General features: G+C 37.2%; 1 protein-coding gene across 1 annotated transcript in view; it reads right to left on the bottom strand.

Moving 5' to 3' along the window:
- The window catches only part of PSD (pleckstrin and Sec7 domain containing), a 325502-nt gene that overhangs the window by 33009 nt on the left and 274637 nt on the right, over positions 1 to 17856 (bottom strand). Inside the window, 3 exon segments of the mRNA XM_053692857.1 lie at positions 2323 to 2480; positions 5256 to 5326; positions 6546 to 6724. Of these exon segments, the coding sequence (XP_053548832.1) occupies positions 2323 to 2480; positions 5256 to 5326; positions 6546 to 6724 (408 nt within the window).

Below are 17856 nucleotides of genomic sequence, written 5' to 3'. Positions count from 1 at the left end.
AGCGTGTGTGACAATGTGATAACTTACTGAGCATGTAACAGAGTGTGTGACAATGTGATAACTTACTGAGCATGTAACAGAGTGTGTGACAATGTGATAACTTACTGAGCATGTAACAGAGTGTGTGACAATGTGATAACTTACTGAGCTTGTAACAGTGTGTGTGACAATGTGATAACTTACTGAGCATGTAACAGAGTGTGTGACAATGTGATAACTTACTGAGCCTGTAACAGAGTGTGTGACAATGTGATAACTTACTGAGCCTGTAACAGAGTGTGTGACAATGTGATAACTTACTGAGCATGTAACAGAGTGTGTGACAATGTGATAACTTACTGAGCTTGTAACAGTGTGTGTGACAATGTGATAACTTACTGAGCATGTAACAGAGTGTGTGACAATGTGATAACTTACTGAGCCTGTAACAGAGTGTGTGACAATGTGATAACTTACTGAGCTTGTAACAGAGTGTGTGACAATGTGATAACTTACTGAGCTTGTAACAGTGTGTGTGACAATGTGATAACTTACTGAGCATGTAACAGAGTGTGTGACAATGTGATAACTTACTGAGCCTGTAACAGAGTGTGTGACAATGTGATAACTTACTGAGCATGTAACAGAGTGTGTGACAATGTGATAACTTACTGAGCATGTAACAGACTGTGTGACAATGTGATAACTTACTGAGCATGTAACAGAGTGTGTGACAATGTGATAACTTACTGAGCATGTAACAGTGTGTGACAATGTAATAACTTACTGAGCATGTAACAGAGTGTGTGACAATGTGATAACTTACTGAGCTTGTAACAGAGTGTGTAACAATGTGATAACTTACTGAGCATGTAACAGAGTGTGTGACAATGTGATAACTTACTGAGCATGTAACAGAGTGTGTGACAATGTGATAACTTACTGAGCATGTAACAGAGTGTGTGACAATGTGATAACTTACTGAGCATGTAACAGAGTGTGTGACAATGTGATAACTTACTGAGCATGTAACAGAGTGTGTGACAATGTGATAACTTACTGAGCATGTAACAGAGTGTGTGACAATGTGATAACTTACTGAGCATGTAACAGAGTGTGACAATGTGATAACTTACTGAGCATGTAACAGAGTGTGTGACAATGTGATAACTTACTGAGCATGTAACAGAGTGTGTGACAATGTGATAACTTACTGAGCATGTAACAGAGTATGTGACAATGTGATAACTTACTGAGCATGTAACAGAGTGTGACAATGTGATAACTTACTGAGCTTGTAACAGAGTGTGTGACAATGTGATAACTTACTGAGCTTGTAACAGAGTGTGTGACAATGTGATAACTTACTGAGCATGTAACAGAGTGTGTGACAATGTGATAACTTACTGAGCATGTAACAGAGTGTGACAATGTGATAACTTACTGAGCTTGTAACAGAGTGTGTGACAATGTGATAACTTACTGAGCATGTAACAGAGTGTGTGACAATGTGATAACTTACTGAGCATGTAACAGAGTGTGTGACAATGTGATAACTTACTGAGCATGTAACAGAGTGTGTGACAATGTGATAACTTACTGAGCATGTAACAGAGTGTGTGACAATGTGATAACTTACTGAGCATGTAACAGAGTGTGTGACAATGTGATAACTTACTGAGCATGTAACAGAGTGTGTGACAATGTGATAACTTACTGAGCATGTAACAGAGTGTGTGACAATGTGATAACTTACTGAGCATGTAACAGAGTGTGTGTGACAATGTGATAACTTACTGAGCATGTAACAGAGTGTGTGACAATGTGATAACTTACTGAGCATGTAACAGAGTGTGTGACAATGTGATAACTTACTGAGCATGTAACAGACTGTGTGACAATGTGATAACTTACTGAGCATGTAACAGAGTGTGTGACAATGTGATAACTTACTGAGCTTGTAACAGTGTGTGTGACAATGTGATAACTTACTGAGCTTGTAACAGAGTGTGTGACAATGTGATAACTTACTGAGCTTGTAACAGAGTGTGTGACAATGTGATAACTTACTGAGCATGTAACAGAGTGTGTGACAATGTGATAACTTACTGAGCCTGTAACAGAGTGCGTGACAATGTGATAACTCACTGAGCATGTAACAGAGTGTGTGACAATGTGATAACTTACTGAGCCTGTAACAGAGTGTGTGACAATGTGATAACTTACTGAGCCTGTAACAGAGTGTGTGACAATGTGATAACTTACTGAGCATGTAACAGAGTGTGTGACAATGTAATAACTTACTGAGCATGTAACAGAGTGTGTGACAATGTGATAACTCACTGAGCTTGGAACAGAAACACTCTCCAGTCCGCTGTCCGCAGGTAAAAGACGTTCGGTCTCTTGTTATAGTCTGACGCTCGGGTTGCGAGAGAGTGATGGATGCTGATTGCATTTTTCAAGTCTTCTTCGGAAATAGGTTTTCCTGGTTTATATTCCTCCTGAAGGAAATGACAGCAGAAATGTCCTGAAATTACATTTGTAGAATCCTGTGCGGCAGCATAATAATGACTTGGTGCTAAAGGCAAAAGCCATTTTCACTTCATTTGTAAAGCAAGTTGGTTGTAGCGGGTGATACAGAGTTAAGATACATTTCTACCTGAAGTTTCATTATTAGACTGAGTAATAACACATTGGGTGACAAAAAAGCTATGTACCACCTCAATGTAACATGATGGTGGATATTTCCTTCCTCAATTAGGGTTTGCAATTGCTTTTAACAGAGTTAAATTTACTAAATTGCATTAATAGTCTAGTAGAGTAACAATGTACTAAGTTGTATAAATAGTCTAGCAGAGTAACAATTTACTAAGTTGTATAAATAGTCTAGCAGAGTAACAATTTACTAAGTTGTATAAATAGTCTAGCAGAGTAACAATTTACTAAGTTGCATTAATAGTCTAGCAGATTAACAATTTACTAAGTTGCATTAATAGTCTAGCAGATTAACAATTTACTAAATTTCATTAATAGTCTAGCAGAGTAACACTTTACTAAGTTGTATTATATACTTGTGGCAGAAACTGAAGTATAATTACTAGTGGCAGAAACTGAAGTACAATTACTAGTGGCAGAACCTGAAGTACAATAACTAGTGGCAGAAACTGGAGTATAATTACTAGCAGCAGAAACTGAAGTACAATTACTAGCAGCAGAAACTGAAGTACAATTACTAGCGGGATAAACTGAAGTATAAGTACTAGCGGCAGAAACTGAAGTACAATTACTAGTGGCAGAAACTGAAGTACAATTACTAGTGGCAGAAACTGAAGTATAATTACTAGCAGCAGAAACTGAAGTACAATAACTAGTGGCAGAAACTGAAGTACAATTACTAGCAGCAGAAACTGAAGTACAATTACTAGTGGCAGAAACTGAAGCATAATTACTAGCAGCAGAAACTGAAGTACAATAACTAGTGGCAGAAACTGAAGTACAATTACTAGCAGCAGAAACTGAGGTACAATAACTAGCGGCAGAAACTGAAGTACAATTACTAGCAGCAGAAACTGAAGTACAATTACTAGTGGCAGAAACTGAAGTATAATTACTAGCAGCAGAAACTGAGGTACAATAACTAGTGGCAGAAACTGAAGTACAATTACTAGCAGCAGAAACTGAAGTACAATTACTAGTGGCAGAAACTGAAGTATAATTACTAGCAGCAGAAACTGAAGTATAATTACTAGCAGTAGAAACTGAAGTACAATTACTAGTGGCAGAAACTGAAGTATAATTACTAGCAGCAGAAACTGAAGTATTATTACTAGCAGCAGAATCTGAAGTACAATTACTATCAGCAGAAACGGAAGTACAATTACTAGCGGCAGTAACTGAAGTACAATTACAAGCGGCAGAAACTGAAGTACAATTACGAAACTGAAGTATAATTACAATCAGCCAATAGAATGCAAGCTCAATCCTATTGGCTGATTGGATCAGCCAATAGGATTTTTTCTACCTTAATTCCGATTGGCTGACAGAATTCTATCAGCCAATCGGAATTGAAGGGATGCCATCTTGGATGACGTCACTTAAAGGTACTGTCATTTAGTGTTAATCATCGGAAGGAAGAGGATGCTCCGCATCAGGTGTCTTGAAGATGGACCCGCTCCGGATGGATGAAGATAGAAGATGCCGTCTGGATGAAGACTTCTGCCCGTCTGGAGGACCTCTTCTGCCCGGTTGGGTGAATACGTCTCAAGGTAGGGTGATCTTTAGGGGATTAGTGTTAGGTTTTATTAAGGGGGGATTGGGTGGGTTTTAGAGTAGGGTTGGGTGTGTGGGTGGTGGGTTGTAATGTTGGGGGGGTATTGTCTTTTTTTTTACAGGTAAAAGAGCTGATTACTTTGGGGCAATGCTCCGCAAAAAGCCCTTTTAAGGGCTATTTGTAATTTAGTATAGGGTAGGGATTTTTTATTATTTTGGGGGGCTTTTTTATTTTATTAGGGGGATTAGATTAGGTGTAATTAGTTTTAAAAAATTGTAATTATTTTATTTTTTTCTGTAATTTAGTGTTTGTTTGTTTCGTAATTTAGTTTATTTAATTTAATTGTAATTAATTGTAGTTAATTTAGGTAATTTATTTAATGATAGTGTAGTGTTAGGTGTAATTGTAAATTGGGTTAAGATTTATTTTACAGGTATAACTATTTAATATCTATTCTACCTAGTTAAAATAAATACAAAGTTGCCTGTAAAATAAAATTAAACCCTAAGATAGATGCAATGTAACCATTAGTTATATTGTAGCTATCTTATGGTTTATTTTATAGGTAAGTATTTAGTTTTAAATAGGAATAATTTATTTAATAATAGTATTTTTATTTAGATTTATTTAAATTATATTTAAGTTAGGGTTAGGTTTAGACTTAGGTTTAGGGGTTAATAGCTTTATTATTGTGGCGGCGACGTTGGGGGTGGCAGATTAGGGGTTAATAAATGTAGGTAGGTTGTGACGACATTGGGGCAGAATAGGGGTTAATAAATATAATGTAGGTGTCGGCGATGTTGGGGGCGACAGATTAGGGGTTCATAAGTATAATGTAGGTGCCTATTGCGCCTAAGCAATTATATAGTTTTTGTTATGATGGGATAACTGATATATACAGTACAAGTAATTAAACAGCTGTTCTATTACTGACATCTGACATCTGTCAGCTGCACATGGAATCAATGAACATCAATAAGCTCTGCGTGCACCAAACAAACGTTACCTTCTGCAGGTACAAAATCATCCCTTTCAGTATCCCGTGAAACGTCTTCCAACCTCTTTTTCCTCTTGGCGCTGTCAAGGAATACAGAAGAATTCATAAAACATCGAATGAGAGAGGCCCAAACAGACATTTCAGTAAAAGCAGATCAAAAACATAACATAAAAAAAAATATGCCTCTTTATTTTAAATCTATACATTAAAGGGACACTCAAGTCAAAATGAAACTTTCATGAGCAGCAAATTTAAACAACTTTCCAGTTTACTTCCTTTAACAAAATGTGCACAGTCTTTTTATATTTACACTTTTTGAGTCACCAGCTCCTACTGAGCATGTGCAAGAATTCACAGCATATATGCATTTGTGATTGGCTAAGGGCTGTCACATGATACAGGGGTGTGGAAATAGACATATATTTGAAATTTGTCAGAAAAAAATCTACTACTCATATGAAGTTCAGACTAAGGGGCTGATTTATTAAATGTTGGATGGACATGATCCGCTGCAGCATATCATGTCCGCACAACATTGCTAAATGCCGACAGCATACGCTGTTGGCATTTGTCATTGCACAAGCATTTCTAGTGAAATGCTTATGCAATGCCGCCCCCTGCACATTCGCAGCTAATCGGCTAGCAATTGTATTGTCTTTTTTATCTTGCATTAGTTGATTATGTATATCTACTGTATTTACTGGTCCTTTAAAAGAACAGGGAAGTTTAAACTTTGAATAAAAATTTGAATTTAAAATAAAATAATAAAAAAACTTAAATGTTCCTTTTTATTTTTATAAAAATAGTTATAGCAAAGTTAGAAACAATCACACATTAAGTAAAGGAAAAGTCTGGGAAATTTTGCAATTGTCAAAAACGCTGTTTTACGCCTAGACATAATACAATCCCAGTTTACTACTTAATACACAGAGCCAGTGTATATATCTAATATCCAGGGGGGACCCATTGGTGCAGCAGGTGCAGTGGCCCCAGGGCCCAAGTGCTGGGGGAACCATAGCAGCCAGTTTATACATACTGTAGGTGTGTGCAGAATGTGTACAATCCTTAGTGCAGGTTGCAAATCTATCTATCTATCTATCTGTCCTCAGAATTATTATTACAATTGCTTTCTACTGAAATACCTTTGGTTGGCCTATAAAAAATCTTTGCAAAAGGGCCCTCTGTTTAGTCTGCTACTGCTAATATCTCATCAGTTTGTAGCTACAAGTCAGCGGGATACTGATATTGTTTTATGGTTTAGGGCCGATTTAGCATTTTCTGAAGAATATTTGTACTCACTTTTTTTGCAGTCTGGATCAGCGTGGATTTTACGCACTAGTACGCCGTATTTGTAGGTTGTGATGTTGGGGTCTTGAGAGAAGTCCAGGAATGGCTTCCCACAGCTGTTGATGCGCTTTATGGATTTGGGGTTGGGGTCTGCGAGTTCTGATAGTGATCTTCTCAGCTCTTCCTCGTCTCTGTTGAAATATAACAAAGAGGTCTCATATAACAACATCACAACATATAAAGGGGATACGGATACAGATCCTTATAAAATGCTGCAATAAATATTTATTAACATTCTTATTGTCTAAATTGGCCAGTTGTCAGCAGCTGGGACTAAAAAAAAACATTTTGGTTCATATACAATAATAATCACAACATTTGGGGTACAATATGCTCCTGCAGAAATTGAGCAGATCAGTGACTGATTTAAAATGCAGAAACAGAAATGGTGCTGACCATAATTATGTATGTTTGGGGGTTAACCCCTTGGGGACTAGAGAGGACTACGTGCTCTCAGGCAACCAGGGGTGTCCCCTACATTTAAACACCCCTAATGCTAAATCTGTGTGTCATATTGATAGGTTCCATGTGAGAGCCAACATTCTAAATCTCTTGCTGTTTTCACTGCCCTGGTTTTATTGGTGCAGCTTCAGCATAAATATTTTAATAGCAAATCCCAGGAACTTTCATGTTCAAGATCTTGATGACGCAACCATAAACAAACTCTCTCCCCTCATCTTTTTATTGCCTGGGTAACTAAAAGATACCTTCTGATGTGTCTGGCACCACAATGGCCTTGATTTATAAAGGAGCAACTGGAAAAAAATGCAGCTTCACCAAGTTTGTGAGATCCCTTGCGAAATTTCTAAAGAATAAAAAACTGCAGAAAAATCATCCGGAGCATTCACTGTGTTTATGGAGTAGTTGGCGAGAATAAGCACTTTCAGCAGTTTCTATGTAAAATATATCTCATGGTGCACTAGAGGTGAAACAAGGCATTCTCTGGGTGTGTATAGGAATTCTTGCCCTTCACAGCGAAATGCGTAAAAACCCTGTAGATCGTTCTGTGCTAGGAAAAATCATGATTTAACCCTACAAATTGGATTGGATAAATATTTTATTTACTGTTAAATCAAACAGACTGCTGTAAAAGAAAATATGGGAAACTTCATCTTATATTTTCTTTTGTAAATATATTGTGTCTATTATTGCAAGTGAAGGATTTGTGTAAAATAGTGAAGGGTGCAATGTCTAGTTGTTTCTATGGGACAAAGCTCACTTCTAGTAGCTCCTGTGATAATAACACGCAGAACTTTATGAGTTTTACTTCTGAATCTTTTGTTTGATTGGTGTCGCCAGAGCTAAGGGTTTTATTACATTTTGGCCTCTGACATTATATAAATTGCTATTCATTACTGTACGCAGCACACTGGAAACTGTAATCACATTTCATATTAACGGAATAGAAAGATCACCACTGAAATGTGCATTGGTGCATTTGGATTTTCAATAGAAGCATTTTTTTGCATTATTATTATTATTATTATACTTTTGTTTCTCCTTGCTGCCTGCCCTCCAGAAGCCAACTATCCAAAATCACAGTACTCTAAGCTCCCAAGCTATGCCTAGAGGGGATATGTGACCTTTACACATTTATTCCATATAGTGTACATACCTTTCAAAAACACACACATACAACCACACACACCACCATACACACCCTCACATATTATACACACACTCATACAACCACACACACACACACATGCACATGCACATACAACCACACACACCACCATACACACCCTCACATATTATACACACACTCATACAACCACACACACACCATACACACCCTCACATATTATACACACACTCATACAACCACACACACCACCATACACACCCTCACATATTATACACAGACTCATACAACCACACACACCACCATACACACCCTCACATATTATACACACACTCATGCAACCACACACACACACACATGCACACGCACATACAACCACACACACACACACATATTATACACACACACACACATACCACCACACCCACATATTATACACAACTCATACAACCACACACACACATGCACACGCACATACAACCACACACACATATTATACACACACACACATACCACCACACACACACCACCATACACACACACCCACATATTATACACAACTCATACAACCACACACACACATGCATACGCACATTACCATACACACACATTCACTCACATATTATACACACACTCATACAACCACACACACATGCACACGCACATACAACCACACACACACCACCATACACCCACACCCACATATTATACACACACATACAACCACACACACACCATCATACACACACACACACACAACCGCACGCACATACAACCACACACACACACCCATATATTATACACACACACATACAACCACACACACATACCACCATACACTCACATATTATACACACACTCATACAACAACACACACACATCACCATACACACCCACCCACATATTATACACACCCACATACAACGACACACACACACACCACCATACACAGCCACCCACATATTATACACACACTCATAAAACCACACACACACACACACACCACCATACACACACACATACCACATATTATACACACACTCATACAACCGCACACACACATGTACACGCACATACAACCACACGCACATTACCATACACACACACACACCACCATACACACACCCCACATATTATACACACACTCATACAACCACACACACACACACACACCACCATACACACACACATACCACATATTATACACACACTCATACAACCACACACATACATACCACATATTATACACACACTCATACAACCACACACACACCACCATACACACACACATACCACATATTATACACACACTCATACAACCGCACACACACATGTAAACGCACATACACCCACACGCACATTACCATACACACACATACCACATATTATAAACACACTCATACAACCACACACACACACCACCATACACACACACATACCACATATTATACACACACTCATACAACCGCACACACACATGTACACGCACATACAACCACACGCACATTACCATACACAAACATACCACATATTATACACACACTCATACAACCACACACACACACACACCACCATACACACACACACCAAATATTATACACACACTCATACAACCGCACACACACATGTACACGCACATACAACCACACGCACATTACCATACACACACATACCACATATTATACACACACTCATACAACCACACACACATGCCACCAAGCACACACACACACATGAACACATTTATACATATATGTACTTTCAGTGTTTTTTTAAACATCTGTATCATAATGTGTCTTCTTCCTCTGTTTTAACAATAGGTACCGCATGTAGCTGCTCAGACTCTGCTTGCAGTAAAGACCCTCTGCATTTGCTTCTAATACCTCCCATTGGTCATACAAATCACATGTTTTGCACAGCTGTCTGGGGAAGAAGAAGGGGTGTGAAGTTTCTGAATATATAAGAATATTGTTCAACTAAAAGCCTCAGTTAAGAACATTGTTGCTAAAACTCAGGAAAGCCATTTGTTACTGTGCAATGTAAGGGTCTGTTTGTGAGTTCTGCATCCAGCACACAGGACCACGATGCCATAAACTGCTAGAATTCACGCTGGCTTCTTTGGAGCGATGCCCTGGAACTGAACAGTGTGTGCAGGAATTGTCTTTCTCAATAATGATCTGCAGCAAGTGAAGAACTGTTTGCCAGGAAATATGAAGCTAAAATGCCATCTGACCATTTGCATTTATAAAACCAATTTAGCCGCTTTAATCAGGACGGATACGATGTAACAGACTTACAGCTATATCATTAACTACATATATTAATTACATCTCTGCTCACTTTGTACATTTAAAGACTAAAGCTGCTAATGCACTTTGTTTTTCCTAAAGGGACAGTGTACAGTATTTTTTCTTTCTTTTAATGTGCTCCCAATGATTAATATTACCTGTTGAAGTGTATTAAATTGTTTACAAATTTAACTTTACCCTTGTTTTTAAAAAAATCTAAAATAGATGTGTTTGCCTGGTGTATCCCCACCTATACTGAAAATGTCAGTACTTAAGTACTGGTTAGAGAAAAGCTATGTAAACAAGAACATTTAGAAGAAATCATGCTCCCAGTGGGGGTGGGGGAAAAAAGTACTAAAATGTTTATTGGTCTTTGAGTATACAGTGAGGGATAAGATAACAAGGTCTGCTTTTCCTACAATTTGTTAGAGCAGCTTTTGCATTAGTGTCTCAAGCTTGCTATGTGCGTAACCCCTCCAAAGGACATAAACACATAGGTTAAGCCTCACTTGGGAGCTGTATGCACTGTAGCTCTCCGCCAGGACATAGCTGGTCATCCAATCAGGAACAGCAGTTGTATGACCAGCCAATCACCATACACGTTCTGCTTGAGAAGCGCAAGGCTTGTGGCTTGTGAGCAGGACTTTACCTATCTGTTTAACTGCATTGTGAGGGTTAAACGCATAGTAAGCGCAAATCATTCTTGCAAAATGACAAGCTCCATGTACATTTAGCATTAAAATATCTATTGAAGGAGCCAGGCAAAGGTTTCTGTATTCAGATATATAAAAAAAAAAAAAATATTATAAGACATGACTCACCGGCATTAAAGGGACATACAACCCAATTTTTTTCCCCATGATTTAGATAGAACATAATTTTTTAAACGACTTTCTAATTTACTTCTCATCATATCATATGTTCTTCGTTTTCTTGTTATCCTTATTTGAAAAACAGAAATGTAAGCTCGAAAGTGTGCACGTGTCTGCAGCACTATATAGCAGCAGTTTTGCAACAATGTTACACATTAGCAGGAGCAGTAGATGGCAGCGCTATTTCCTGTCCTGTAGTGCTTCAGGCATGTGCACGCTACCTACCTAGGTATCTCTTTAACAAAGAATAACATGAGAATGAAACATTTTTGATAATAGAAGTAAATTGGAAACTTTTTAAAAATTGTATTCTCTATCTGAAAAATGAAAGAAAATGTTTGGGGTTTAATGTCCCTTTAATGATCTTTCAAGCTCTACATTAGACATATAAAAAATATTCTTATTAATTCGCTCACTTTTTTTAGCTGAAGACCTGGATAAATATTCTGATAAATGTTTTAACTTTAAAACATTATAAAACGTATATATTTGTTTGACGAGAAAATATTCTGTAAACTAGATGCTGTTACCTATGCAGCAATCACTTAACATTAAAACCAAGAAGATTTTGTCTGTTTCCCTGACTGGATAACATTGGATTTGTGTAAAAAATAAAGATTGACTCAGATAAAATCTATAATGATGTTTTATGTTAGTACAATCCTGAGGTTTTATGAGAATAAAACTGCATAGAGATGGGTCTGGGATATAGCAGATTACAATGTCATCTCTCATACACATATATTTTCTATACTCTGGATTTTGATGGCTTTTGCCTGTGGGGATAACCAAGCTGGCTCTGGCTGGTAGGATATATTTATTTCCCCTGATAACACTCAGTACCATGTGCATTGCTTGTGCTGCCAAACATGATCATTATTTCCTCTAGTTTGCTTGGTAATTAAATATACGATGCTGATAAACCTTCATCGCGAACAGACAGTCAGACGGATTGCTGAGGACAGAGAGCACCCAGGGAATGTAATAGATAGCGCACATCAAAACAAGCTGTAAAAGGAGCCTGCCAACATAAAGCTCTTTATTCCCTCTCTAAACACTGCCATGATAATCAAGATTCTGTTTAACCCCTTGGCTGCCAGAGGAAGTTGCCTCGCATTATAACACAATGTGTTACAGCTTTCTGTGGCTACCAAGTTGTTAATTACTTTAATAAGCATAAAAAAATGTGTAAATATCAAGTTCGGTCTGTTCACTGAGAGAAAACACAAAAAAAGACAGACAAAGAATTAAACAAGCTGGATTTTCTCCTCCTGATTAATATTTGGATAAAAGGGACATTATACTCCAAAATTTGTATTGTTTAAAAATATAGCTAATCCCTTTATTACTCATTCCCCAGTTTTGCATAACCAACACAGTTCTTTTAATATACTTGCTACCTCTGTTATTACCTTGTATCTAAGACTCTGCAGACTGCCCCCTTATTTCAGATCTTTTGAAAGACACATGTTAGCAAATCATTCCACGGAAATGAACACAATGTTATCTATATGGCTCATGAACTAGCACTGCCTAGCTGTGAAAAACTGTCAAAATGCAATGAGATAAGAGGCGGCCTTCAAAATTAGCATATGAGCCTACTCAGGTTTTGCTTGAACAAAATAAAATAAATATTAAAATTTTTGGCAAACTCAGTAATATGTCGCATCTGTATAATTATTATTTTTCAAATATTTTGCTATATTTTTAGATGATTTGCCTGTATCACATGACTGGGTCTATTACTATCTATAAGAAGAGCAATATCTGCACAATTTTTTTTAAATTTGAGGCTATTTGAAAATATAAGAAAGCCTGGCAGTTACGCATTTTGTAACAATATTCCAATCAGAAAATATCTTTCCCATGGATTTTCTTATGATTGTAGATTTATGCCAAAACTACAATCCGCACGAGAAACTACCTATCACCCCTTCCATAAGCTCTCTGACCAGGGCCCTCCAGCTCCGGTAATAAGTTGTTTTATTTCACTTGTAATATTTTTTTATGTATCTGTATTTGTTTTTCTCATGAATTAGTATCACTGTGGAAAGGATTTATGAGTAAAAGTAAGAGCAATTTATTACACTGCTTAGTCTTACAGTAGAATTATTTTGAACAATAACATTTAAAAAAAAATAAGGAATATGAATTTAAAAGATAAAAATAAAAATTTGCACAAAACACATTTTATATATTCTGTTTTCACAACTTTAGTGTGCATCACATGACAATGTTTTTATATAATATACAGACCCATATTTGGGACTACAACTACCACAATCCTCTGCTACCAAATGATGCTACTGAGCATATCAATATTTTGAAACCTTTATATCTCAGCAACCAAAAAAACTTAAAATTTTCAGCAGTTGTAGACATTGAAGTTCCCCACAAAACTGCCAATACATACAAACACATATTATGCACAACCAGTAAGACAAGGCATGGGCTTCCCCTATAAATTTATCCCACCGAAAATACACACAACTCCTTGCCACAAGTCACAAATATTATTATTCCTGCCTTTACATAAACCCAAAAAAATATGGTCATGCAAAATAGGGAACAGTTTAGCACCAAATGCATTTTATTTCAGACTGTATAAGTTTTGCATTTTTGTTCCAGTTTCATCAACTTGTCCCAGACTAGAGTTAATGAGCTAACGCAGCACGGCAGGGGCATCTCATTGCCTTATTAGCGCACAGCACATATTAAGTAACACAATTAAGGAAGCGTGAGCTCAGTACAGTACTTTCTGAAGCATAAAATGAATACATCAAATGAATTAACTGCATCTGTCGTTTTGTCTTTTAATGGAATAGGATTCTAATTTGTATTATATATGAAGAGTCAGTTACAGGCGGATTCTGAGGTACTATAGCCCCATAACCATTATTGTAGCAACAAAATCCGTGAATTTAATAAACAGAGAGTATACAGTGTGCTTGGCCTAGCTCTGACTGACCTCTTCTGCTCCTGTGACAGATAAAGAGGAATCTTAACTTGGATGACAAATGGAGAGGAAAAGGTTAAGAGGAGACAAATAATTTAATGGAGATTTTAGTATTTCAATAAAGCAATAACTTCCCCCTCTTTTACTCTATATTTAACACCTTCAAGTTGCACTCCTGGAAGACCCCATTCTACTCCAGATGAGGATATAACCGTGATTAAAGCATACAGATGTATGCCAGCTCCTGGTTGGCTCACAGACTGGAAGTGGCACAGGACAGGAGCACAACTTTTGGGTCAATCCCAAACCTTTGTAAGTAACTTATCAAACGATTTATGATGCAAATTCACATATTGTTTTTCAACAGAAAACCACCGTTAAACTCTAAGGGCTAGATTACGAGCGGAGCGCAAATTAATGCTTCCACTCGAACATTAATTGCGATAGTAGTAAGCTCTTTGCACTCATATTACGAGTTAGAAGTAAACTATTTTCGCTCTTGTGCTAACCCAACACAAATTCCCCCAACAGAAATCAATTGAGAAATAAAGGTGGAAAAAAACACCCCACTCTCACGCAAACCTGATCGCATGATCTCATTTGCACTAACCCAACATGGAAATATGAATATTTCACATTCCAATGTTCTTCAAATAAAAGAATATGTTCTATTTATTCATAGATAAATATTTCTACATATATATATATATATATATATATATATATATATTATTTTTGGGTAAAAAATAAATAAATATATATATATATATAAAAACATAATATATAGGATAGGTATATACAGATATATATATAAATATCTATTTATAAATACATAGAACATATTCCCCTATGTGCAGAACATTGGAATGTCAAATATTTACAGTAAATGCATAGTTAAAACCTTTATTAAAAATGAATATTGCATAAATTTGTTTTAATGTTTTCATCTACATAACTGCAAAGAGCTCCAATGCTCTTGTATATATGTCTATATATGTATACATATGTATTTATGTGTTCATATGTCTGTAAATACATATATACATATATAAATACATATGTAAACACATACAGATATATATATATATATATATATATATATATATAGTGAGGGAAAAACTATTGATCCCATGCTGCTTTGGTACGTTTGCCAACTGACAAAGAGATAATCAATCTTTAATTTTAGTGGTAGGTTTATTTGAACAATGAGAGACAGAATAACAACAACAAAATCTAGAAAAACACATTTCAAAAAAAGTTATAAATTGATTTGCATTTTAATGAGTGAAATAAGTATTTGATACCCTATCAATCAGCAAGATTTCTGGCTTCCATGTGACTTTTATACAGGTAACGAGCTGAGGTTAGGAACACTCTCTTAATCTCAGCTTGTTATCTGCATATAAGACACCTGTCCACAGAAGCAAGCAATCAGATTCCAAACTCTCCACCATGGTCAAGACCAAAGAGCTGTCCAAGAATTTCAGGGACAAAATTGTACACCTATGCAAGGCTGGAATGGGCTACAAGACCATCGCCAAGCAGCTTGGTGAGAAGGTGACAACAGTTGGTGCGATTATTTAAAAATGGAAGAAACACAAAATAACTGTCAATCTCCCTCGGTCTGGGGCTCCATGCAAGATCTCACCTTGTGGAGTTTCAATGATCATGAGAGCAGTGAGGAATCAGCCCAGTACTACACTGGAGGATGTTGTCAATGATCTCAAGGCAACTGGGACCATAGTCACTAAGAAAACAATTGGTAACACACTACCCCGTGAAGGACTAAATCCTGATGTGCCCCCAAGGTCCCCCTGCTCAAGAAAGCAAATGTACAGGCCTGACTGAAGTTTGCCAATGAATATCTGAATAATTCAGAGGAGAACTGGGTAAAAGTGTTGTGGTCAGATGAGACCAAAATCAAGCTCTTTTGCATCAACTCAACTCGCCGTGTTTGGAGAAGGAGGAATACTGCCTATGACCCCAAGAACACCATCCCCACCGTCAAACATGGAGGTGGAAACATTATCCTTTGGGGGTGTTTTTTTGATAATGTGACAGGACAACTTCACATCAAACGGACGATGGACGTGGCCATGTCCCATCAAATCTTGGGTGAGAACCTCCTTCCCTCATCCAGGGCATTGAAAATGGGTTGTGGATGGGTATTTCAGCATGACAATGACCTAAAACACACGGCCAAGGCAACAAAGGAGTGGCTCAAGAAGAAGCACATTAAGGTCCTGGAGTGGCCTAGCCAGTCTCCAGACCTTAATCCCATAGAAAATTTGTGAAGGGGACTGAAGGTTCGAGTTGCCAAACATCAACCTCAAAACCTTAATGACTTGGAGAGGATCTGCAAAGAGGAGTTGGACAAAATCCCTCCTGAGAAGTGTGCAAACCTGGTGGCCAACTACAAGAAACATCTGACCTCTGTGATTTCCTATAAGGGGTTTGCCACCAAGTACTAAGTCATGTTTTGCAAAGGGGTCAAATACTTATTTCACTCATTAAAAAGCAAATCAATTTATAACTTTTCTCAAATGCGTTTTTCTGGATTTTTTGGTTGTTATTCTGTCTCTCACTGTTCAAATAAACCTACCATTACAATGATAGACTGATCATTTATTTGTCAGTGGGCAAACACACAAAATCAGCAGGGGATCAAATAATTTTTTCTCCTCACTGTATATATATATATCTGGTATTAACCAGAGCTCTGAAGTTGCGGTAATCATTCTAGCATTTACTTTCAACTTGTAATACCAGCAGTATTAAACCCCTTATCGCTCAGGCGCAAATGTTTGTGCTCCACTTGTAATCTGGCCCTAAATACGTTTTTCTAAAGGATTGTGGTTGACTCCTTTGTTATAAATTTAACCCCCATGCAGCAGTTAAACACACATAGGTCAAGCCAAATCCTTTAGATAAACATATCTGATGTGTTTCAGCAGAAAACCACAATTAAAGTCTATAAACATTAAACTATAGGATTTTAGAATAGGGTTTTTTGTCTTTGTTTACAGGCAAAAGAGTTGATTACTTTAAAGCAATGCCTTACAAATTGCTCTTCTTAGCATATTTTATCAGGATAGGAATGTGTTTTTTAGTTTTTTTAGTTTTTTACAGGCAAAACAGCTGATCACTTTAGGGTACTGGTTTTAAAACCTGTCCTCAGTCCTCCCCAAAAGGCCAGACTTAAAGATGACCATTTTACTTGGGAAATATCTTCAGTAGTGCGATATATACCAAGCACTGCCCAGCAGGTTAGGTATAGGATTTCAGCCATATTTGTCTCTCAGCACCTTTTCAGTAGCGAGATTTTACAGTGTGAGGCAGGCAGTGTAGGTTTAGTTATAGGTAGGATAGTTATGTATTATTTGAAGTGTTCCTACATAGAAACCTCTTTTTGTTTAAGTGAATGTCTGTGTTAAGTAGGAAAACTTCAAATACGCCTCCCACCCGCTGATAGTGCCAACAAGTGGCAATGTCAGCAAAGTTTTGCAGAAGCCGCAATCCCTATTGTTTCCTATGGGAGACTCGTCTGCACTTTGCGCTCAGC

The sequence above is a fragment of the Bombina bombina genome, chromosome 9 (assembly GCF_027579735.1).
Source record: "Bombina bombina isolate aBomBom1 chromosome 9, aBomBom1.pri, whole genome shotgun sequence".
NCBI lineage: Eukaryota > Metazoa > Chordata > Amphibia > Anura > Bombinatoridae > Bombina > Bombina bombina.
This window is presented reverse-complemented; position numbering and strand designations above follow the sequence as displayed.